The sequence below is a fragment of the Lacerta agilis genome, chromosome 11 (assembly GCF_009819535.1).
Source record: "Lacerta agilis isolate rLacAgi1 chromosome 11, rLacAgi1.pri, whole genome shotgun sequence".
NCBI lineage: Eukaryota > Metazoa > Chordata > Lepidosauria > Squamata > Lacertidae > Lacerta > Lacerta agilis.
Genome location: NC_046322.1, coordinates 59,946,859 through 59,973,147, shown reverse-complemented (window position 1 = coordinate 59,973,147; position 26,289 = coordinate 59,946,859). Strand labels below are relative to the sequence as shown.

Below are 26,289 nucleotides of genomic sequence, written 5' to 3'. Positions count from 1 at the left end.
ATTCATTGTTTTAAAAATAGTGGAGAATGTGGGAGCAGGGAGATGGTATATGAGTGTGAAAGAGAGAACCCATTCAGTAGCCTGAGCTGTGAATATAAATAAGGATGTAAATCAGGAATGACAAGCTGGGGCCCCAGTGCCACAGGCTGCCCTCAGTCTGATGTCATGTAACCCTTGGTCTAATTTAATGCACATATAGGCAACAAAAGGAAACAAAGGGAAAGGGCGGGGGCAGAAAGAGAGACAGAAACAGGGGACACAGCCCTCAGCCACTTTTGCTTCTGGTCTGGCCCACCTCTCTGACAAACGGTATAAAAAGACTGCCCATCCCTTGACACAAAGAATTCTACTATAACTTTGATAAAAATGGGAGGAAATGGGTAGACAGTGGCATCAGCTGCTCAAGTTTTCTGCATATTAACAATGGCCTCTCTTTTAACCTGAGCAAAGGCCCCGCTGCAGAGCACACCATTCCACTTGGTGAGATTAACACAGTCAGGATGTCGAATCAGGTAGTTATCCATTCTGCCAACATAGGTGTCCTTGTAGCCAGTCACAGATCCATCAACATCATGAAATATTGAGTTCTTGTCGCCATCCAGATCAGCCTCTTCAAACCAAGGCCCGGGTTTACCAAAAAAGACTTTCAGAGAAACCTTAAAAGACAAGAGCAACATTAATTTTATGGCAATAATCAACACACTTTTATCAATAAATATTTGTTTGTTAAAGTTGTGCCCTGCATTTCCACCAAACATTGCTCAGTCATTCTTTCCCCATTTGCGAAAAGCAGCTTCATTCTGAAAGCTTACCTGTTCACCAAACTTCACAAGAGAAATATTGTTTTGGGGGGTAATTTGCCAGGTGTTTTTCATTAGGAACCCAATTGCACTAGTGAATCTATCTGGAGTTGGCACAAAATTGTTGAATGTGCATTTGGAGAGACGTATAGGTCCATCATAAATCTGAAAGCCTCTGATGGGATACGTCCTGTTAAAAGTAGATAGGTACATATTTAGAGACCCCTTTTTACCTGCAGCAGCACAAGTACACTTCTTTACTTAGATATGGACTAAGCAGACAATATCCATGGCACTTACAAGTGAGAGTTACTTCTGAGTAAACATGCATAGGATTAAGCTGTATATATATAATAGTCATGGCGTGCTTATTCTGGCCGTATCTACACCCAATTAATATACCGGTAACTCCTATTTCTACTCTATCCCAAGGACTCCGTCTTTTCTAAAGTGAGTGTATCTCTAATGATCCTTATTTAAATACAGGGATTTATGAACTCCAACCTTATTCTTTCTACTCTAATTATCCTAAGGGCATCTGCAGACAGCTGAATCCCCTGCAGCTGGTTAAATAGAAAAGTGGAGAAAAGTATTAAAGGGGTACCAATTAGCAGGTAGATTTTGTACAACAGTCCAACTTTTTCACTTTGATCTTGCTCATTTCTAGCCTATCATTCAGACTAGCATGGTAAGCCTAAAACTTGTTAATATTGTTAATTAGAGTGCCCAAACCTCAAAAGGACTTTATTTGCAAGCAGCTTCAGGAAACTGATCACAAATGCTCATTGTGCAATGCCACTGACGGCTGCTAGCAGACTTAAACTGACTCCTTCCACATCAACTCTCTCATGTATGTGGTTCAACTCTCATGCACCTTGACATGACGCTATCATTCTAGGAGACAGCCACTGGCGTAGGAAGGGCCGGGCGCCCCAGGCAGCGCGATCCCGGTAGGGTTCCATCTCGGCTGCCCCCACCCCCCACCCACAGAACGTGCGCCAGCCCCGCCCCCGCCTGCTTCCCACCCCCGGTGCCGGAGCATGAAGCTCCGCCACTGGAGACAGCAAATATTCTTTTTTTTAAGCAAGCAGGTCTCCTGCATGGTCAGCAAGAGATCCACTCTTTTATCGACAGGAATGCGAAGCGGAGTCAAATTGGCATTCCTAAAGCTGAAGAAACATTTTTCCTAAAAGGTCACCAGAGCTCTTTCATCTCCTTTAACAGAAATGCAAACACTGTGTAAGAAAAACTGCAGGAGTTGTGAAACACAAAAGGTAATTTAAAAGAGTATTACTTGGAGGCCTGCCCACATGAATGTCCCAATGTGTAAGTACATGCCTGATCTAACAAGAAGGTTCAGTAGCAAGTCAATGGGAAGAAGCTGGGATCCAGAAGGATCTCTCAAGACATGAATGTGCTTGGACAGGATGGCAGACCTGTGTTACTAAGAATGCCAGGGGAGCCTGCATGTGCCAAAAATAAAAAGAAGAAAGCTGGAGAAACCCAACTTTAAGTCAGAAATTTATCGTAAGACATTTGTAGAGTTTCTCATAGGGAGGGCGATGAGAACTGTGCCCCTGGAAGGGCCACTATATGCTTACCGGTTTCTAGGCAAAGTACGATTTTTATTGTTTATTCCTCCAGTGCCCCAATATTTGTTTTGGCCACCTGAATAGCCATAATTATTGCTTTCACCAACAAACAGAGAGTCTGATACATCCTGGCTGGAGCCTTCATCACTTGGGAAGCTTCCATCACTACAAATAATAATAATAATAATAATAATAATAATAATAATAATAATGATGATGATGATAATAATAATAATAATAATACTTTCGACTACAACCTTGCTTATTTAAGAACCTGAATAGCATATTGTCTACCTGTGTAACACAGCAGCTAAAAACTACTGAAGCTATCTGTGAAAGCCAGCAGGGTAGTGTTGCCTCTGATCTGGATTCCAACAACAACTCAGGCACAGACTTGTTAGGATCTGTTTTCTGATTTGACATTTAAAACTTCAAAGCAGACAGACTAATACAGAAGTAGTAAAAAATGAAACAGCACTAACCTGGCAAAAGTTAAGCCTATTCCATTGTCAGCAAAGCTAGAAGAGGAAAAAAACCAATTATTCCAGGAAAAAACACCAACAACCTAAACCTAAAGCCCCACTCCAGATAGGTGAACATGAGATGATAGTTTACATTTCCAGAAATTGCCAGGACAAAATTTTCCCTGCACAGTCACCTTGTGCAAGTCTGTTCAAGATAGCTGTTTTATTTACTTTAACAATGTGTAGGTATTTGCTGATGGGCAACCTACCCAGAGTTCTGAATAATGATTTCCCCTCCTCTGACCCAAGCTCCATGGTCATTATTTTTATACGCTATTAGCCTGTCTATGAGAGCAGCAACTCGGGGCTTCGCAGGATCTGCATCTTGATGTGGCCGAAACCTTGAAAAAGAAGGGAGGGGGTGTGAATGGACCTGCACACCTGCAAGTCTGTGTACATCAGTATAAAAACTACAGCACCTCACACAAATGTTTGCAAAAAAAAATCAGCTCAAGCGCACACACATACTGCAAAAAAGAAACAGGTTTTACTTTTGAACTCCAAGGGGCTTTGTCACTAAGCAAAACCTAATTTCCATAGCACAAAGCAATCCCCAGCAATCTCATACTGGAAAAGGACAACATATGCACAGATGCAGATGCTTCAGTCCTTGAGGGAATTTATTGGTGAAGCTTTCCTCCCTTTTATTTATGAGAGAGTGGAAAAAAGTAAGGAAAATGCTGAAAGTACTTGTTGTTGTTCAGTCGTTCAGTCGTGTCCGACTCTTCGTGACCCCATGGACCAGAGCACGCCAGGCACGCCTATCCTTCACTGCCTCTCGCAGTTTGGCCAAACTCATGTTAGTAGCTTCGAGAACACTGTCCAACCATCTCATCCTCTGTCGTCCCCTTCTCCTTGTGCCCTCCATCTTTCCCAACATCAGGGTCTTTTCTAGGGAGTCTTCTCTTCTCATGAGGTGGCCAAAGTACTGGAGCCTCAACTTCAGGATCTGTCCTTCTAGTGAGCATTCAGGGCTGATTTCTTTGAGAATGGATAGGTTTGATCTTCTTGCAGTCCATGGGACTCTCAAGAGTCTCCTCCAGCACCATAATTCAAAAGCATCAATTCTTCGGCGATCAGCCTTCTTTATGGTCCAGCTCTCACTTCCGTACATTACTACTGGGAAGACCATAGCTTTAACTATACGGACCTTTGTCGGCAAGGTGATGTCTTTGCTTTTTAAGATGCTGTCTAGGTTTGTCATTGCTTTTCTCCCAAGAAGCAGGCGTCTTCTAATTTCGTGACTGCTGTCACCATCTGCAGTGATCATGGACCCCAAGAAAGTGAAATCTCTCACTGCCTCCATTTCTTCCCCTTCTATTTGCCAGGAGGTGATGGGACCAGTGGCCATGATCTTAGTTTTTTTAATGTTGAGCTTCAGACCATATCTTGCACTTTCCTCTTTCACCCTCATTAAAAGGTTCTTTAATTCCTCCTCACTTTCTGCCATCAAGGTAGTATCATCAGCATATCTGAGGTTGTTGATATTTTTTCCAGCAATCTTAATTCCGGTTTGGGATTCATCCAGTCCAGCCTTTCGCATGATGAATTCTGCATATAAGTTAAATACTTAATGGCTACCTAATTCTAGAACACAAAATCCAGTGGTGTTTGGAATGCCTCTCTCTGCGGAGAGGGCTGTGCACAGGTAGAGCAGTGGTAATGGTAATTGGGATACTGAACAACCCTTCTCTATACACCCCAATAGTAAGTGTGCCCATGGACCGCAATTCAACAAACAGGAACAGGCAGAACTGAATGAAACAGTGAGGTGGCAACAACATGCATGCAATTCAGTGGTAGCATTTGGAGGGTGGGGGAGTAACAACTGGAAGTGTTTCACTATCCAGATTATTAATAAGGCTGCAAAAATTGTGGATTTAGCAGCCAAAACATGTGCGCAACTACATTATTCTAAGGCATTCAATATGCATTAAGCGAGGGTTTGAAAATTCTGGACAACAAAAATAACATTCCTGTATTTAATCCTCAATCACTTCCTTCCACATAATATGTTCTACCTTGCATTATTGTCCAAACACAGATACTCCCTTTTATCATCAGCACTTGCATTGGTAGTTTTCACACCTTTATCAATGAACAATCCAGCCTGCAATAATAAAAAGATACAAATAACTTTATAACCAGTATTGTGTTTGTAGTCTTGCAGTTCTTAAATACAACAGCTAATATGAGAAGGAAAAAGTGTCCGGGAACATGTTCTTGAAGCTTTCACAGATTGAAAGAAATCAGAAAAGTCTTGTCTCCTGCATTAGAAACTGAACATTTCAGAATATTCCACCCACTATACTATCCTAGGTCATATCTAGTAAAATGCCATCTTCTTCCGAAGCAGCCATCTCACAGAAGTGAAGAGTTCATGTTACTCCACCTAAGGCAGTGTTTTTCAACCACTGTTCCGCGGCACACTAGTGTGCCGCGAGATGTTGCCTGGTGTGCCGTGGGAAAAATTGTGTTTATTTGATTCCTATTCAAGAGAATTACTTTATATATAGTCAATATAGGCACAGAGTTAAATTTTTTAACATTTTCTAATGGTGGTGTGCCTCGTGATTTTTTTCATGAAACAAGTGTGCCTTTGCCCAAAAAAGGTTGAAAAACACTGACCTAAGGCTTGGAATGTGTTTTCAGCTAAAATACTAGGACTCTAGGACAACAAACTGGAATATGTCAGCATGCATTCTTTCTATTTGCAGAACCTACCTAGCATGTCCACAATAATATGAAACCTTTCTTTGGCTTGGCTGGTGTTGGAAGAACACCAAGAAAATGTTGGAAGGGCATCAAAAACCAATTGGAAAGATGACAAGACTATGAAAAATTATGGAAATGTCAAGTTCATTCCAATGAGGCAATTCATCATAGACAATTTTTAAATGTAGTCAAGTAGTATGATTTTGCTGGGCTCTTTGGAGATGCTCAGGGTGTCTATCTGGCCACTAATCCTGAGAAAGGATGGCATCAGGGAGGAGGTCATTGGTTTTGTTTGTTACTATGGTATGCAATTTTGTGTTTTTATATTGTAAAGCACCCGGTGATCCTCAGATGAAGGGCAGTACAGAAATGTAAAAATTACCATACTTTTCCATGTATAAGATTATGTTTTTTTATTTAAAAATCATGTTCAAAATTAGGGGACTTCTTATACATGGGTAGTGCATTGTGGGGCCATGGGATTGGCTGCCGCCGTGAGTTGGAGATTGTTATTGGTGGCTGCTGCAAGGGCTGTTGTTGATTGGCTGTCGCTGCAGGGCGTGTTATATACGGAAAAGTACGGTAAATGAAATTCATCATCATCATCATTTGCTTTTACTTTAGACTAGAAATCATACATAATTCTTCAAGTGATTTGAAGAATTATTTACCTTAAAGTTGGAGTGCACCTTGTTGTTATAGAAAATTCCTAGTGGTGTCAGTTCAGCTTTGGTTTCAGGAAACAACCCATGAGACTCTCCTGTAGGCACTTTATGAAATATGTACCATATGCCAGCATCCTGGAAACAAGAGGTGATAAATAAACTTAGTCACGGATCCATTTGGATAGCAACATGGTGACACAATCATAATTACTACTACATAATAAGCTTTCCAATCCTAGAAAGCACATTGTGCTTCTTACTCCCAGCTAACTACAGTCCTCCAAGGATATGTATTAACGACAGGTGAGTGTTTTTAAACTTGTTCATAAATTTTCTGGCACATTGAACATTGGGACAACCCCCCCCTCCTAACTTCACATTGATGGGGTGTCAACTGGTGTTTACTACCTAAGAAAACTCTTAAGAATGTGGTGAATAGCTCAGTAAAAATGTTATCTTAAGCTGTTGCTTGCTGAGTAAAGTGAATTCCATGCCAGAGATTGATTTTTTAAATAAAAGTTAGCATAGTAATACTTTTACACAGACCTGGAATACAGCTTAAAGTTCTGTTAACTACCCCCCCCCCAAAAAAAAACCACCTTGAAGAGGCATCAAAAATGATCAGGGGGCTGAGTCACCTTCCCTATATGGAAAGTGACAACTATCAGGGCTTTCGGGTTTAGAATAAAAGGTGAGTAAGGAGGAGCATTATAAAAGCCTTACAGAATTGTACAGGATGTAGAGAGAGGGGTCTTTCTGCTCCAACCAGAGAAATAATTCACGACAGACAAAAAGAATTAATTCTCCACACAGCACATTGTTGAATGCTGGAGTTGCCGACCCCAGGATACGGGGATGGACTAAGTTGAACAAGCAGGACTAAGCAGGGCTCCTTTATACTTATCTTAAAACATTAACAATAACTACTTTTACATCATTCATATCATGCTGTTGTTATAAAATTCATTTCCTACTGTTCTTCCTGGGGTTGCCAAGGAAAACAATGCTATTAAAAAAAAACTATTCAGTTCTTAAAGGATTGTTGACAGGTTTTCTCCTTCAGAGGAAAGTAGATTCAGAAAGCCTTTTCCTTCTCCAGCACAGGCTCAAACAAAAAATTCCCTGGCCATTGCAATGTGTTTCCTTGTCCAGTCCAAGCTGAGGCAAGTAAAGGTTTGCATGGTGAACTAGTCAAGTCAAGCAATCAAGTAAACAAGCATGCAAGCATGCAACAACACCACACATACACACTCAAGAGAAACCCTCTCAGTGGTCTGCTTGAATTAAACCAGGGGTCAGCAACCATTTTCAGCCATGGGCCAGTCCACTGTCCCTCAGACCCTGGACTATATTTTTTTTGGGGGGGGGGGATGAATGAATTTCTATGCCCCACAAATAACCCAGAGATGCATTTTAAATAAAAGGACACATTCTACTCATGTAAAAACACGTTGATTCCCAGACCATCCGCGGGCTGGATTGCGAAGGTGATTGGGCCAGACCCGGCCCCTGGGCCTTAGGTTGCCTACCCCTGAATTAAACCATCAAGCCACCCAGTTCTTTCCCCTCCTTTCCTGAGAGTGAAGCCTTCTTGGCTGCACATGTGAGAGACACTTTTTCTGGGCTGCATGAATCTCTTTGTCATTTGCAGCCCAGGAGGCTGTGCAGAAGTCGTTTCCATTTGTAGGCACAGAGCCTAGTAGGCACAGGAGAGCACCCATAACCATGGGGTGAAAAGAGGCCACTACAAAAAACACAAGCAGAACTAGCAGTGCAGCTGCAAAAGGGGATCACAGCTCAGAAGACTCTCCATGGTGATTCTCCAGCCTGAGATCACCGGAGTGGAAAACACTATCTGTACCCCTAAGACCCAGCCTGGAAAATTCCCAGCAGAGAATGCACCGGGCAGACCTCTAGCTTCTTTGAAACCTTCACAGTTTCAAATCTTCCCTGGATTTCCCCATATATTTTACACCTCAAAATGTCAAAATAGTTAAGCTTGCCTTAACATACAACTCAAATTTTCAGTGCTCCCCACTAACCTATCAACTCCCATGCATGTAAGCACTCTGTCTTGGTTCATGCATAAGCTCTTCACATCTGGTCTTTTTATCCTGAATTCTGATTCAACTCTTCAAACTGTCTTTAAACTGATAGACAATAAAGGACAGCTTCTGCTTTTTAACTCATATACCAAACAAACATTACCACTACTGGGACTCCCAACTTATTATCTAGTTTGGTAGTAACTCATAAATACTCTTTTCTTTTAAAGGAAAATGCAGTTATCATCACATTCATCTTTATTCTGAATTCTAATACACAAGTGTTATTCATTTTCCTTGATACACTTTACATTTCTCATTACATTTAAGGCTGCACACCTAACCCTACTTACTTGAGAGTTGTTGGAATCTGTTTGTCTCAGGAGACAATGGAGTGTCCCTCTGGGGGTGAAGAGAAATTGCTGCATTAGCAGCGCTGAAGTGGCCTCCCTGGGACACAAGCCTGGGCAGTGTGTGTGTCTGGAGGTCCTGGGCTGCCCAGATGCCTCACTGATGTAGTCCAAAGGAAAGCAGAGCAATGAGTTGGGCACCAGCTTGGCTGCAGGAGCTGCCAGAAAGCGGTGTACAAAGTGGACCAACTACCCCAGAAGGAGCACAACCGGAGGTACTACCCCTCCCCTAACTCCCCATAAACCCCTACCTGTAGGCGCCAATGAATTCAATGGGATTTTTTTCTGAGTTAAGATTAGCCTTAGACCCTAATCTCCAGCTTCATTACAAAACCCACTAACGAATACCGTAAGAATAGAAAATGTAAATTTAATTGTTTTTTGCTGCGTAGTGAATAGTACGGAACTCTACCTGTGTATGTAAAATATTGAGTCAAATGAGTTTTCAAATAAAATCTAACCAATTTAGGTCTCAGCAGCACTAAAACTAAGCTACCATTTAAAATAAACAGACATCCAACCAGTTAGACCACAGAGCTTTATGCTTAAATTAACAACCTCTCATTTAACAAAAAGTAACTTTTTTCTTTGGAATAGGGAGATTTTTCAAGGCATTTGAAGTAACAATTTTACTGGCTTGTAAATGATAAAAACAAATCTTCTTTAAACATGTTTGCATATGAAGAAAATGGTCTGCAAAGTGAAAAATATTATTCAGCAAAATACATGGGAATGGATCCAGGCTAAATTAGTTGAATTTAGGCTGCAAACTAAATCCCAATTACCTAAAAGTATGCCCCACTGAATTTAATAAGACATGGGTTAGGATTGCCCTGTTAATTACCACTGAAACTAATTGGGTTCAACTAACTTAGTTCAAATCCAACCCGTGATTTATAATATAGGTTTTGCAAGCTTTCCTGAACAGTGCATCATTTATGCATATTAAATATAAAAATGAGGGCATTATGATAAGAAAACAAAGAGAGTTGAATGAACATTATAAATTGTGCTTCCATTTTGTAGAACTAGTTAACCCAGTGCTCCAAGAGCCTCCTCACCTGTGAGCCGGCAGCCACATTATTTATAAGGTGATTGTTGGGGTGAGCAATCCAAAATGTGGAAACAGCCCTGCAAAGTGACACAAATGGAAACAGTGAAAGTAGCAAGTCCTGCAGATACCGTACTCATACCTGTATGTCTCACAGTAAGAATGTAAACTTGCAAATTTAAGCAACATTCATTTTTGGGGGGTGGGGGAATCTCTCCAGATTGAGCAACAATGCTTAAAAGAGTAGATAAACAAACAATTCAAATTTTGGCAGCAAATTATAATATTCTTATATTGCTTTCCTATACTGAAACTTAAGGCCCTGAAGTAAAATCACATACTATCTGAATCATCTGTGGAAGAGAGGACGTATTTAACACAATCTCTTCATTAATAGCCTTTTGTAGTTTGGAACACTATGCGTTTTGTTTCCTAAAACAGGAATATTTAGCTTGGATCTTGAGATCCTAGGAGTGGAATGCCTCTCACAGGATGCTCCTGCTGGTGGGAAAGGGGAGAGGAGAATGATTCTCAACAATTCTCCCCAGAGTTTCTCCAAATGTGCTCTGGAGAGTTGGGGACCCTCTGGAACAGCATGGGAAATGGCTACAAGGGAAAAGGGAAATCAATGAAAATCACCTTCCTCTCCACCGGTGGATTAAAGCCATTCCCATGAATGGAAGAGAGCCCTGAAAATTGTAGCATGCCAGCTCTGGATCCAAGCCACTCAGTCTTACTCACAATACCTTTCCTGCTGCATTCCACAGACTTCAGACAGGCTAAATGTTGCCATATATATTCAGCTAAGCTCATATTTCAACAAACCTGTCAAATCAATCTCTTTGGCTAGCCTAAAGTAGCCTAATGAATTACATTGCTCAGCACTGATTTGAATCCGAGTCTTCAATGGCTAAGCATAGAGAGCTAGTCACTGTACAACAGTGCCTCCTTGAACATACCAGCACTTAAGCCATGTACACAGACTGTGGGTAGTTTCTTGAAAAGAAGTTACCTCTGTATAGAATACCAATCAAATAATCAGAGCACTCAAAATTCCAGCCCCCCCCCCAAATCATTTAGCCAGTCACTCACATGCAGTCTGTGGTTGGAACTGGCTCATAGGCTCCATAGACATGATCCTTCATGGCCAGGCACATTGTACTGTTCCTGTCAGTAGGAAGGAGTGTGCCTGGTTTGGTGACTAGCCCTAGGTTATGATACAGTGTATTCCTCTGCTCAATGCCATCCTCCAGGAAAAAACAATGACCTAGTGTGTCATATCCAATGGTGTCTTTTATCTGCAGAAATAAAAGTTTATGTCATTCCCAAAAGCCTATATTGAGAACTGCATTACATCTTCACTATTTTGACACAGCTGCAGTAGGACAGACACTTCACTGTTAGCAATGTAATAGTTAAATCAGAATAATGACCCACACACATTTTCTGCCCACAAATGCAGAACTTTAGGATGAACTTAGGCTTCAAATTCTTGACAGATAGGTTTATATACTGTGTCTCATACATCACTTTATCCAGATGTGTTGATAACTGACAATAATCATGAGGTTCAGGAGCAAAATACAGATTTCAAAAATTATATAAAAAAATACTCTAGCATACTACCAAAACAAAACAAAAACTTATGAAAACATTAAACCCTATTTTCACATGTATTCATAGGGACACATAAGCCAGTGGCATGTTATTTGGTTGATGTGCTAGGAAAGCCCTGTGTGAAGTGTTGCTTCACACAAGCAACTGATAGCATGGAAAGGCAATCTCATGATTGCAGGTTCCCAGGGCCAAGAACATTGAAGTGGGTCTTAGTGTTATCATCAAAACTTAAGACCAACCAAATTTAAAATACTTCCAGACGATGCTTAAGCTTAGGCCAAGCGATGATGTGTCTTCCATACACCTGTGCATCCTCTTTGCTGAAGAAAAGTAAACCATTACAAACTGCCCAACTCATGTTCATCAGATCCTACATTTAGGACAAAACCTCCTCACAAACGCTAATATCCATAGGGACTGAAAGAGATAGGCATAGTAATAAATCCAAAAACCCACATCCAGAGATTTTTGCAGATGAAATACTGTCCGATCTCCTAACCATGGCCATGTGATCATGGGTGCCCCAGAGACTCTCCTACCTTCCCTTTGCAGCTGTAACCTTGATTCATGTTATGCCTGCACCACTGGCAGTTTGCAACTAACCATGGTTAGCATCGCATGATCCAAAGAGGTAAATAACAGAGGAAGTTTGAAGTAGAGGGGAAGGCAAAGGAGCACTGCTATTACCAGCAAGCCATTTGTTGCATGCACAGTCACACATCTAGAGAAGCAATGATGAATTGAGAGGCCTTCTACATAAGTCCTGTAGTTGTACCCTCCTTTCTCGTCCACATCTTCACAGCGGTGGAAGTGAACAGGGTAAGCTCCATGGACCTGCTGACCCATTTGTCTGAGTTCCACGTAAGAGAGGTGAACAGAGGTGAAATTCTTCAGAATCTGAAAGAGCACAAAAGATAATCTCATTGTTTACCAATTCATTTTTCCCCATATCAGCAACAGTTCATTGATTTACAAGCTTTAAGGCACCCATATTCCCCAAGATAAACACATAACAATACAGAAGGGCATTCAAAACTGTTACACTGGAAATCCAATTACACTGAAGAGTATTAACAGAGCACAGTTTTGAAACGAGTAAGGCTCCAGGTCAAGTCCCCAGTGGCACCAAATTGACTACCCCTGCTATAGGCACGAATGCCATAGTTGTATTCGGTATAAAGGAGCCTTACTTGTTCATGTAATAATACTACCGGGATTTCAAAGGCAGAATTCACGTCCGGGCCAGTGCTTTCTTCTGGATCAACAACTTAGGGGTGTCCTGATCTTTACTTTTTGAAATATGGCAGCCCTATCATATAACATCAATCAGCAATACAATGTGCCCAACATCTCAATCCCAGTGGACAGCAATAACTTAAATATTTATATCTCAAGACAGGAAGGGAATAATCACCATGGAAAGTCTGCAGCAGCAAAAGTTACTGGAGCAATGACAGGAAGCAATTTAGCACCCACACATGCATGCCCCCCCCCCGTCCATACCTGCATATGTCCACCGAAAGTATCAAAATGGAAGAACTGGCACTCTTTGCCAGTGTAACAGGAATCTTCCATCTCTCCCTTTATTAAGATGTTCCGCGTGAGAACTCCGACCTCAGCCCTCATGTCCACTCCATCAACAATTTCTCCTATATGAGGGAACTGAGGGGTTTCTGTTTGAAAGAGAAGTTCATGTTCAAAGGCAAAGCAAGTGAAAAATTGAGATTTCTGATTCTTATCTGTTGTGAATGTATGCAACCTGCTGACACAGTTAAGCTTCATTCCTGGAAAGGCAGAGCTATGGAGTGAAAGACGAATCTTGTCCCACCTTGGGGTTCATGTGATCTAGTGCTATGCCTGCCATGTGTTACAAAGAAAATGAACAGGTATGCTGAAGTTTTCACATATGGTTTGATCTTATGAAAACTTTACTAGGATCTGTTCAAATTTGAGGCAAGAAACTTGAATGAAGCCCACTCAAGGTTCATTATTTTGCTCACAGATGATTTTGCCATACAAATTATTTCTAGGAGCACTATCTGGGATGAAAAGTGGTCTTCAATGGCCATGTGCAGATGGATGACCAAAAACATAAATGAGAGATAAGAGATGGTTGATGTGGCAGTCAAGAATTACTTTCTTCCAAATCCTTTATCATGCTGAGTTTATGTAGTTTTAACATTCGCACCAAAATTTGGGGTAGGACGCTTACATTAGACAAGGAAAGTAAGTGAGCTACTTTAATAGCTTCAGAAGCTGAAAATATTACAGTGGTGCCCCGCTAGACGAATGCCTCGCTAGACGAACGGCATTCGTCTAGCGGAAGCTGCCCCGCAAGACGAAAAAGTCAATGGGGCTGCTTCGCAAGATGAAAAATTGTCGTCTTTTCCGTTTAGCGGAGCGCAGCTGTCATTGCCACTTCGCTAGACGAAAAAACCGCTAGACGAAAAAATTCGTAGAACGAATTATTTTCGTCTAGTGGGGCACCACTGTATTTGGCTTCACAGGTCTCATAGCTACAGTTAGGAATAATTTTACAGCTAAATATAATATTTAATTTCTCTCTGTCTCTCTCTCCAATGTTTTATCACAAATTCCTTTACTTTGTCTTTTAAAAAAAACAACGAAAATCAAACTTCTCTTCTTTAAAAGTGGCCTTTTATCTAGCAGAATACAGTATTTTTTTTACCAAATCCACTTTTGCCATAGTGAAGATTCTCTTTATTAAGTGGGCTGGTTTCATGGCATACAGTGGAACAATAACAGAGCACCAAGACGGGGGGGGGGGGGGAGCTAAACTATCATCAATCTTGGTCTCACTTCAATAAAAGCTTTAAGTTCCAAATTACTCTTTTCTGAAAGTGTTCAGCTAACACTTCAAACTACCTATACAAGTTCTGTAACACTTTTATTGACCACCTGTGCAACAGCTCTTTCATAACCATGTAGGGAACATATATTTTTTTCTAAACACACATAGCATAGATGCAGTTTCAAATCAAACTTGTTAGCATGCGAACTACAAAAAGTAACAAAGAAAATAACTTAATGTACACCTCCAGATGTTAACAGCTCAAATTAAGTTTATTTCTTCCATCAAAACCTAGCAAGACTGTACACGTTTGAAAAGTAGGAAAGGATGAGGCTCTTGACACGTTTTTGGAACGCTGAAGGAAACTGGATATTAAATGAACAGAAAGCTGAAGAACTGCTTCCATATGGGAGTAATTTGCTTGCCTTTCCTCATTCATGTGAGAGAGCATCTGCAGATGCTGAAGTCCAAGGATTAAGAGAAGCAGAAAATAAAATTTCACTAGTAAGATATGCATTTCAAGCAAAAGGGCCAGCTGGCCACACCAGAAAAGTTTTGCCCCAGAGGATACTCAGAGTTTGTATGAAACTTGCACAGACCACAAGAGGAAATAAAAATTTATAACACAGCACTTCCTAGAACTTTAGGCTACTTACAGTACCTTTGCACACAACTAAATGTGTATCCAAATGCTACCTGCATCTCTTGGCTTGAATTACCTCTCCCTTCCCCCTACAGTTATGAGGTCCAGGTATGGATGGTTCCAACTCTTCCTGCCACCCCACATCCAAGCCTTGAAACCCCAAATATACATCACCAACCATCTCTAATGTGATCACCTAACCATAACTCCTAGTCTCACCACAGCTCCCAGCTGCACAAATCAGTTTGCTTTTCCTAGATGGGGCTCAACAAGTAAGTGGTAGGTGCTCTGCATGGGGAAGATGGAGAAATGCTACTAGGTGACAGAGAAAAGGCAGAACTACTCAACACCAACTTTGCCTCTGTCTGAACCCAAGAGGAAAGCGATGCCCAACCTGGTGATAACAGAATAAATGATATAGGGAGGGAGGGGAGCTACTATCCTGATCTCCTAACTCCATACAAGAGATCTCCAGCTGTTAATGAAGCAGATATGGCACAAACACTGCAGGAAGAAAGAGCAGTGACACAGCATAGAATGATAAATGCCTGCATGGTTAAGAGAGCAGCCCAAAACAACTGAGCGAAAGGAAAGCGCATAGGACATTATTCAGTAAACAGGGAAGCCGTTTTGCACAAAAGGGCAAGCTGCATTTTAATCATGTCCAAAGCAAAACACAATTTAGCACTGACATATGCTACACTTGAGATATGAAACTTCCCTTCCTTTGTGCTGATACATACAATGGTGTGTGTATGTGTCATGTCAGGGTCAAATGAGGATCTTAGACTGCAGTGAATGTTAAGCAGCTGGAAAAGTTTATCAATGCCAGGAAGTCAATGTGACTGCAATTATAACAGGCGTCAGGACCACAGAAACATGGAAAGCAAAAGCTCGCAGCATACCTTTAACTTTGATTTGATATCTATTGCATTCTGAACAAGGAAGGAGGGTGAATTCTTCTGCTTGGTACATAGAATAATCAGTGCTTGCAACAACAATCTGGTCTTCAGGCTTCCAGGTACTAACATCTTCTGACAGATCCAGTATCACTCCATGCACTGCTTCCACCTGGAAACCTGACTTTGGAACGCCTTAAACAAACAAATAAATAAAATCAAACAAAACATATTAATTTATTTTAAAAACATATGGATACCATTTCCTCAAATGCTCAAAGCATTTACACATTAAAACCAATCAACAAGATTAAAAACATTGTACAGCAGCTAAGTGGAAATTATCAATTGCTTATCCTCTCATGTGATTCCTTATCAACTCCCCCCACCCCCAAAAATATTCCCATGCTTACTGAAGCACAGACAACACTGCACCACCCATTCTTCAGAGGGAGGTATCAGCAGACTTGTGGTTTACTTCAAAATTCACAGAAATACAAAACAAAAAGTTTTCAGTAGAAAAAGACTGCTGGAGGAGACTCTTGAGAGTCCCATGGACTGCAAGAAGATCAAACGTATCCATTCTGAAGGAAATCGGCCCTGAGGGCTCACTGGAAGGACAGATCTTGAAGCTGAGGCTCCAATACTTTGGCCACCTCAGGAGAAGAGAAGACTCCCTAGAAAAGACCCTGATGTTGGGAAAGATGGAGGGCACAAGGAGAAGGGGACGACAGAGGATGTGATGGTTGGACAGTGTTCTCGAAGCGACTAGCCTGAGTTTGGCCAAACTGCGGGAGGCAGTGGAAGACAGGCGTGCCTGGTGTGCTCTGGTCCAGGGGGTCACGAAGAGTCAGACACGACTAAACAACAACAGAAAAAGACTCCTAATGGGTAAACACCCTGCAAAACACCAGCCTAAATAAAGATTCAATAACCACACAATTCTGATTAAGAGGAAACAAACTGAAAACCACGTAGGAAGGAGAATGGAATAGTGGGGAACTAAAGACAAAGGAAGAGACCAATGAAAAAAAAGTGAACCATCTATCTCAGGGATGTCCAACTCCCAAGAGACTGCGATCTACTGGGGGGGGGAATGGCAGTGATCTACCCATTGGGGGGATAGGGGGCAGGTCAAAGTTGTTGAGCTTAGTTTTGAGGGGGGCTTCCCAAAGTTGTTGACCTTTTTTTAAACAGTAAGTGTGCATATGAATGAATGAATGCAACTTTATTTGCGTCAGCCATCGGCCATAGCAACAAAAAAACATCGCGGTATTCACAGAACAAAATAAAAAGTCATTTATATAAAACACAGTTTAGAGTCCTGAATCAGCAGTCAAATTGTGGACCTTATTCTGATTGCCCCAGCTAAAAACCTTGCAACCTTTGCTGTCATCTGCTCCTCTTGATCTGCCAGGAGAAAAGACACTGTGGCAGTGATTGGGTGGCATGGAATAGACAATAAAAGAGGGGTGATAATGTCATTCCTCAGGTCTTTGTAAAGAATGCAAGCCAGGAGGGCATGCACCACTGATTCAGTGTTGCCATCTCCGCAGGGACATAAGCATTTTTTGTATGGAATCTGTTGGAATCATCCCTCAAGTACAGCTGAGGGCAATACATTCAATCTTGCGAGGGTATTTTGGAATTGCTAGGTTATGCAGACAGGGTACCAGAGAATCAAAGTGGGAAGGTGGAAAGTGGTCATATCATGGGCAAAATTTCCTTATTGTGGCCAAGTTGTTCTGACGCTTGGTATCATTTAGGTGTTGACAAATTAGACTGTTTGCTTTACTATAACTCATGGGAATTTCTCATTGGTCCTGAACTTCTTGATGATGATGATGATAATTTTGTAAAGTAGGTGGGAAGAGGGTGGAAGAAAAAGTTTGTACAATAATGCTGGGATGTAGAAAAAGGAATGGTAGAGCTACAGAGTTACTGAGAATCCTCCAGCTGAACCACAGCATATAGTGGCAAACCACAGCTGCCATGGCGAACTGCCGATCCCATGGTAGCAGATGCCAGCCGTGCAGTTAATTAAGGATAAATTGGGAGTAATTATCCTTGCAAGGCCCCCCCCCCCGGTTGAGGGGGGGAGCTTTCTTTCGCAGATCGTCTGATAACTGCTTCTCGCTCTGATGGAATGCGGGGGCAGGGACACAGAAGGCACGGCACGTATTGGAAACTCCCCAATGCAGCTGACATGAGCGGAGGCACTTCTGTTTCTTTTAAGATGTATCTGAATTTGGACTTACGAAACAGGCGCGTTTTGGAAGGAGAAAGATAACCTGCAAAATGATTCAGCCATTGAGTGCTAAGGTTTTGATCTGGAGAGGACTCTCGTCATCATAATGAAGGGGAGCCTTTGTTCTTTTTTTACATTATTTTTGCTGTGCTGTGAATCGGGAAGCCTTCACTGAAAAATTATCTATTATTAATAGAATGAAATTACTAATGGATTACAACTATATGTGGAATGCAAGAGAGATCCAACGAGAACTTATAATTTTCTTTACAGAGTGCTTGAAAGAATAGACTGTGTGAAATACTGTGATGGTTTGTAACATTGCCAACTAAAGAGGGCTCTAGTTCTGATTTATTACAGTTTTGGTGAGATGCCAGCTCGTTAGAAGAAGCAAGGAAGTTAACCAGAAGTCGAGGCCGGACGCTGGATTGTTTTCGGTGTCAGAGAGGCAAAATGGAGCTGTGGCATAACTACAAATGAGTTTTGGAAATGGGGGGCAATGTGGAAGAAAATTGACTGATTACAACATGAAGGAAAAGAAGAAGGTAAACAAATATTCTACACAGTTACAGGACATAAATTCCCTCTGCAAGTTAATGGATTTGGATTTATTGAACACAATCGAAAGTCATCACATCAGTGGCTGCTAGAACAAACGATTAAGATTGGAATTGTGGAACTTGGACTAATTAAGAGAATTGGCACAGGATCAAGGAATAACATCAACTCCTGATAGCCGAACACGGGAAGTCATCCAAAAATGTTTAATTAGGAACTGTTTAATTGGCTCTTTTGATTGTATTGTGATTTGGCATTATTTGACATTGTATTAATGTGGCCTCCATTGGATTGTTATTAATGAAAAATTAATTAAAAAACACAATTTAAAATATAGTGTAAACGGCCTCCATTCTGTCAGACCTGTCAAAAGACAGCTTTCCAAAACAACAACTCAATATATATAGAAACAAATAATTATCATAATATTCAACATCTGCAAATAAGTTAAACTTTATTATTATTATTATTGGCAGCAGGTTGATCTATCCTTCCACCTTGTTGTGTTCTATTATTTTGGCTATAAGCACAGGACTGCTGATAATGCCAAGGTTGCAAGTTCAATTCCCATATGGAGCAGCTGCATATTCCTGCATTGCAGGGGGTTGGACTAGATGATCCTAAGGGTCCCTTCCAACTCTACAATTCTATGGTTCTATGAACAGAATAATATAAACTGCGTTCCCTTTTGGATTTTTGCTTTGGAACAGACACTACTTCTGGTTTCCAGCAGGATCACAGCAGACAGTGGACAGCACAGGTGCGTGGGAGTAAGGTGCGTTCAGAGTTAGGTGGTTCCAGCTGTACAAGATTGTTTTCAATTACTGCATTACCTGTATTGCTTTTTTAAAAAAGAATAGAGTATATTCATACCATCATTCCATTCACTGAAAGCTCTCACAGCAAACTTCTGACCGTCCACTGTAAAAAATTCTCTTTGTGCAATCGCTTTCCCTCCTGTGCTGTGGTTTTCAGAGTTTCTCACAGACTCATTACACGATGAATCTCCATCACCAATTACACCAACTAAAGCCCAGGCCTGCCTGGAAAGAATAAAATACATGTTTAAATACAAAACTCCTCCTTAGTGCAGGTCTTTACAAGTAGCAAAGCATGCAGCATGTAATGTATTAGAAAGTGATATTCCTAGTTTTCTTAAACATTCTTCAAAATCCGTTTTTTAAAAAAATGAGAAAGAATTTTATAACTTTTGGGCATAGGGCTGTAAGTACTATTGCTATCATCTCCCTTGTCTGAAGTCACAAGAATTTGCAATACTTGCCATATCCCTCCCCCCACAAAAAACCCTGAGGATGTATATAGACTGTTGTGTCCTACTCACAACTGCTTGTGAAAAAGTAGTACAAGCCCAGATCTCAGTGTGGGAGATGGAGATATTAGATTTTAATTAAATCCCATAATTGTCTGGAAAGGAGTACTTTCTCCTCTAAACGGAAACGCATTACATATATTTGTGTATTATCCAATAAAAAGGAAAATCATAAAACAGCGAAAGATATTACACCCCTAACTCTGTGAAATTCATTACATTTTCTATTGTGCTGAAACAACTGGTAGGGATGGAGAGGGTGTTATGCCTCACTAATAAAGAGGCAAACAGGACTGGCATTTTGAAGCACAGTGGAACTAAATGTGTGCCTTGGCATCTTGAAGAAAACTCTTTGGTTGGTCCATGCTGAACACCAATAATGGAAAAACGCTTCCATGCCTATATTTTCTGGAGCCTTGCTGATAAAAGACTGCCAGTGCTGCAGCTGGACATTTTAGTAGGCTGGCATGGAGCCCTCATTGTAGACACCCCATAAATTACTTGCTCAAGAGCAGAAAGCAAGCCAAGAGCTTCCTCCAGACTCTCTTCTCTAACCCAGCTTTGAAAAGCTATACTGCCCTAGCATTGCGTTCCTGCCTCTAGTTACTCCTGATTTTCCTATTAGCTTTAATCTAAGCCAGCTCTGACTTGGCAGCACCAAAGCCAAGGGATTTCGTTTTCTTCCAACCATCCCTCTTTTCCTTCAAGTTGCATGCCAAGTGGTATCAACATTTCCAGCAATTCTTACATTTAGAACCTCCACAAGTGGAGAACTAAATTTAAACAGCACACAACTGCTCAAGAAAGCTGCTGTGTGATATTTTTAGCTCAGTGTTCTTCATGAAAAGCTTCTACAGTCACCAGTTTTAAACTTAACAGTCCAACTGCAAGTCCAGGTACCTCAGATATGGGTGTTATCCACTCTCTCAACGTATGTCTGATTTGGCTAGGATGCCTGCTGAGAGGGCATACACTATTACAGTGAAAAAGCGTAGACTGTACTATGAACCTCTGCATGGCATTCTAGGTGCAATGTTGAGGTTATGGTTTTAAAGGGGACAAGGGAGTGGCAACAGTAGACTGCTTCCCTTTCAAAATCAGCGCAGTGAGGACTCTGCAAGACTGCACTCCAAAACCATGAATTGCTCTGCAAACACCATAGGGAACACACACATTCCCCATCTTATATGCAAATGGGGGGGGGGGCCGAGAGACAAAGAGAGAGAGGAGGTGTCTCTTAAAAGGAACCTCCAGGTCCTCCGGCTTCCACATCATAAGCTCCTCATAGAAACATAAAAAACTGCCTTATATCAAATCAGAGTAGCTCAGTATTTTTGACATTGACAGGCAGTGGCTCTCTAGGGCTTTCAAACAGCAGCTTCTGCCAGCCCTATACCTGTATATCCTAGGGCATTTTGCAAATGCTCCATCACTGAGGGACACCCCTTCCCCTGCCTGCCAAGACACAAGAATGCTAAGGAAGATTAGAAAGCTGAACTTGATAGAGAACCACAGCACTTTTGTCGTCACCCTCAGTTGGAGCAAAGGCTTAAGCTTTCAGGGAGAGTTACTTTTTACGCAGAATTAATGGTTTCATTTGAAATATCTGTTTGGAACTGGGAGGGAAACAGCTGGTACAGCAAAGTGCCTGAAATGATCTGACTCACAAATTAAGCCTTAATAACAACATAGAGAATGGCAAGATGTTAGAAAAGGGGGGCGAGATAGAATTTCTACTCCCCCCCCCCGACCAGTACTTTTAACCCAGTTGCTTCATAGTACACAGATATAAATTGGCATTCTTATTGGAAACTAGAACAGTAGCTCTTAGTAAGTCTTCACTCTGTGTTACATCGTTCATATAACATAGTTATGAACTACAGAATACATTTGCTGGGCACGTAAGTATGCTGATGCTGCATTTCAAATTATCCAAGAATTTCAACTCAATGGAATAGTTTCCTTACTATTCCATTTAAGAATATAAGAGACTGGGTTATGTTGCATCCAATTGTGCATTCATGATAATGGAAGGTTGTTTGATCCAGTGGAAGTTTCTGGCTGCAGGTAAGAGAAAGGCAGTACAGTGGTGCTTCAGGTTACAGACTCCGCTAGCCCAGACATACCGCTTCAGGTTAAGAACTTTGCTTCAGGATAAGAACAGAAATCGTGCTCTGGCGGCACAGCGGCAGCGGGAGGTCCATTAGCTAAGTGGTGCTTCAGGTTAAGAACAGTTTCAGGTTAAGAACAGACATCTGGAACGAATTGAGTACGTAACCAGAGGTACCACTGTTATCTGCAAAATCCTCATCACCCCCCATCAGTCCCCACATGCCCCAAAATTTGCTTCTGAGCTGGGCAGCTCCTGGGGAAATAGGAAAACTGTGAAACTTTCCTCCCAACCCTATTCCATTGAGGGAAGCCTCCACTGGATCAAAGACCCTGCTGTCCGTGTGAGGAACACCAATGGATACAACTCTGTAGTGTTTCTCTAGTATAAGCATGGGGCATGACTCAAGCGACACTGCAAATGCAACCCTTCCACAAGTTGGAAAGTTCAAGGAGTGTAGTAGGGTGCCTACAGCAAGCAGATAAGAATGAAACAGCAATGAGCAGTACAGTGGTACCTCGGGTTAAGAACTTAATTCGTTCCGGAGGTCCGTTCTTAACCAGAAACTGTTCTTAACCTGAGGTACCACTTTAGCTAATGGGGTCTCCTGCTGCCACTGCGCCGCCAGAGCACGATTTCTGTTCTTATCCTGAAGTAAAGTTCTTAACCTGAAGCGTTATTTCTGGGTTAGCGGACTCTGAAACCCGAGGTACCACTGTAGTCGGCTTGCTTGTGACCTTGGCTCTGCAGCAGTTGTAGCTTCTGCCTTTCAAGTGCAAGGAAAAGCTCAGTATTGTTGGAGCCAGACCCACATGGTGCAACTGTCAAATAAAAGCCCTCACTGTGGGATGTAAAAAGGACAGGAGCAGTCAAACACAACTTTTGCTAGAGTAGACATAAAGGTTGTCTCAGTCCTCCAGCCGGACCTTCCTGCCTTCCTGGACTGAGACAAAACTTCCTTGTATGTAACTTGAGATGGGTGCAGCCTCTCCTTGAAGAACCACAGGCCGGGCCTCCATTTTGTCTCTTCAGTCTTCTCTCTTTCATTGCCATCTTAACAGCAGCATTACTAAGATGCACCCTTGGCTCTAGGCCAAGAGAAGAAAAGGGGGACTTTCTCCCATAAGGAGATAGTCACCACATGTTTAGTAACTTTTAAGTCTGCCTCTGGGATCCTTTGTGTGAACAGATGATTTCTTGTGAGTAAACGTTTTATACTTTACTGAAGACTGTGTAGTGTCTTATTAAAAGAGGGATTAAAAGGGGAAGACACCAGGATAATATTTCTAATGACTCTAGCGAGTCTGTGCAAGCTATCCGCTGTGTGTGTGCTAAAAAGGGAATGTTAACTCTGCAGATTATAGAACTTGTAAACACAAGCTGGGACAGGATATCTTAAACAATATATCCTCCCCCACATCCCTTAACATTCCCATACTCACAGGGCTAGAATTTTAGCCAGCATATGAGAGCCAATGTGGTGTAGTGTCCCTGGGGGACAAGGGTTCCCTCAACAAATCCCTGTGGCCAAAGTCAGCCGCCCAACTCAGGCCTGTAATCGGCAAGCTGCCAAGCCAGCAGCCAAGTTCCTAAAATGAACATGCTTTTTTAAAAAAATTAAAAGGGGGACAAATAGAGTGAGAAGGAAATTCCTAGATCAACTTCCAATGCCTGTATCCTCAGGTGACACATAAAGATGACCAAAGCTCTGGTTCTGAATAGCCCAGTCACCCCATGAGGCAAAGAAGGACATTGTCTTCTGGGTGCCCTGGTCTGGGGTAAAAGAGCCTGCTAAAACACACAAAGTTAAAGTTTACATTTCCTGTACTAGGGAGCCCATGCAACAACACATTCTCCCTCTAATCAATCAGAAATATCCACCACTTCTTCATTCATGCTCAGCATCAATCACCACTTCACTTAGGAAACAACACCGGAAAGCAATCTACTCTTTAACCTTTCCTCTAATGCCATTATAGCGCCAAGTTTATTAGTGAGATACCTCTCACTTAAAATTAAAGAACAGCTGCATACAGTAGTGAGATGAATCTGTCTCCTTTCAAACACACTGGACTGGCACAGGCTTAAACAGTTCTACCCTGTCTTTTCATAAAAACAATCTGAAACGAATCCACACTGAAATAAAGCAGCAATACCATTTTATACAATCCAGAAATATCAGATAAAAAAATTAAAGCAAACAATAAAAGAAAATGTTTTGAAAAATGAAAAGGGTTTTATCTGTCTTCTAAAACAATTAAACAGAGGAATCTTACACAGAGGTTAGCTAGAGAAATGAAACAAACTTTCCACATTTTTCTTTTAAACAATTTCAGGACTATAAAAGCTGAAAGTAAACCAATCACAACATGTTTCATCATCATACTTGGAATCTCTTCCCTTCCTGTCTCTCTCCTCATGACTTTTAAATGCCGTTTCAGGGCAGAGTAAAAGCACACCAGGGAATTTTACAGGATGGGCTTGCTTTCAAGATCTTTCACAGAAGGAACGTAATTCAAAGTGAGTCTTATGGCTGCTTCTTAGAAGATGATTTTCCTTCACATATATTATTTGTATATGGGAAAACTGTAGGTACATTACATGTACCATGTAACAAGTAACAAATCCATGTGTCATGTTTGCGGTGCATGTATACAGGGGTGAATTAACCACTAATTACAACACAACTAGTTGACTCATGTGCAAAGGAAAAACTTTGCTTTTATACCATCAGTTGTTAAATATACAAATCAAAGAACTGAAGTCGTAAAAGAATTTACTTTTATTATACCAAACGATCAACAGTAAACGTGTATATGGTTTCAACTAGCAACTTCTGGCTCCTCCTCCAGCTCCAAACCTCCAATATTCCCAGAACATGGCCTGAAGGCTAAGTAGGTTTGGTCAATGTCTGGATGGGTGACCACCCAGGGACCGTGTGTACATGGCTTTGTGTCCATGATAGAAGAAATTTAAGAAAATAAATAGTTAAGGTCAATTTTAAAATCAAAATTTGTAAAAAAAAAAATGTGTACCAAGTTTACAGTTTCAAATACTGACACACAGACATTCAAAAACAATGAAGAGAAGCTGTGATGTGGTACTTGTCTGTATAGCTAGTATTAATTCTTGCAATGAAAAACAAAATAACAGAGTGGGAAGACTTTGATGCAAGAAGTTTGTAAATTTGAATATAGGGGTGCAGCATGATGAATACCCAAAGGAAAATATATGCATGAAATTTTGGAGTGCTGCAGGGCCATATTACTGCAATACCCTAATTCGAGGGAGGAAGTTACAACTCCAAGCTGAGTTGTTATAATTCACAAGGGTTTATAACTTTAAAATATTAAACTAACCATCTTCCTTCTGCTACCTCCAAAGATATATTCTTAAGCACAACCCATCATATTCATACATTAGGGTAAGTCAAAACATGAGCTAGAGCATACAGGTTGAACTCTGTAGGCAATTTAAATTAGTTTCTTTTTCCCCACAAGAGCACAGAATACTTTTTCTTTCTTTTTTACCTGTAACTCAATCCTTTGACAAGCTTACTTCCCAGAAGATTCTGTATGGTTGTTCTGGTTTCATCTAATAGGTTTTTAGCAGCTGAATCTCCCACAGCAATAGCAACAATGCGACCAAAATCTTGGCCTTTTAGAAAATCCTGAAGTCTCCTGCTATCATTCTGAGATTCATAAGTATCAAATCTGTCCATTGCCAAAACTTGTGCAGTGTCTTGATCAATAACTCTCACATTGAGGCCTCGGGAAAAATCCTTTTCAAAAGCATATGAGCCAGAGGCCAATCCTGAAGAATGCAGAGTCTTTGAGAGAGAAGTCCATGATAACTTCTGAATTCCATGCAATTCCAGTGTTCCACCAGGACCGACACCCACAAACTTTTTGCCAAATGTTGGCACATAATCACCTTCATCCATTTTGCCATACAAGGTGATAGTTGCTTTGGATTTATAACGACATTTCTCTGCTCCAATATGAAGCGCTCCACCATCCTTTATCAGGATAAACCGTGTTCGTAGTGTAATATTTCTGGATCCTTTTTCATCATCACCAAAGACAAGCAATCCTATAGGGAACAATGTTTTTGGTAAGCAACCGATAAAGTAAGTATTAACCAACCATTTTTTGAGGAATAAAAATTTGCTGTGGTATAGAAAAAGACACTAATCACTGCATTAATAACAAAGCTTTAAAAATATTAGTGGGCATTATATTTCAATACACAAAGCAGTTTTCAAATGGAA

The 26,289-nt window shown here is 41.1% G+C and overlaps 1 protein-coding gene across 3 annotated transcripts in view; it reads right to left on the bottom strand.

Moving 5' to 3' along the window:
* CEMIP2 (cell migration inducing hyaluronidase 2) overlaps positions 1 to 26,289 on the bottom strand; it is a 64,630-nt gene that overhangs the window by 10,197 nt on the left and 28,144 nt on the right. For all 3 annotated transcript variants that reach the window (XM_033163612.1, XM_033163613.1, XM_033163610.1), the window contains exons 4-17: positions 25,550 to 26,111; positions 19,453 to 19,622; positions 15,780 to 15,968; positions 12,923 to 13,092; positions 12,107 to 12,316; positions 10,895 to 11,100; positions 9,813 to 9,882; positions 6,303 to 6,431; positions 4,938 to 5,026; positions 3,126 to 3,257; positions 2,875 to 2,910; positions 2,402 to 2,557; positions 813 to 990; positions 441 to 656 (exon numbers count right to left, since the gene is read on the bottom strand). In XM_033163612.1, coding sequence (XP_033019503.1) covers positions 441 to 656; positions 813 to 990; positions 2,402 to 2,557; positions 2,875 to 2,910; positions 3,126 to 3,257; positions 4,938 to 5,026; positions 6,303 to 6,431; positions 9,813 to 9,882; positions 10,895 to 11,100; positions 12,107 to 12,316; positions 12,923 to 13,092; positions 15,780 to 15,968; positions 19,453 to 19,622; positions 25,550 to 26,111 — 2,513 coding nt within the window. The remainder of the gene's footprint in view (positions 1 to 440; positions 657 to 812; positions 991 to 2,401; positions 2,558 to 2,874; positions 2,911 to 3,125; positions 3,258 to 4,937; positions 5,027 to 6,302; positions 6,432 to 9,812; positions 9,883 to 10,894; positions 11,101 to 12,106; positions 12,317 to 12,922; positions 13,093 to 15,779; positions 15,969 to 19,452; positions 19,623 to 25,549; positions 26,112 to 26,289) is intronic.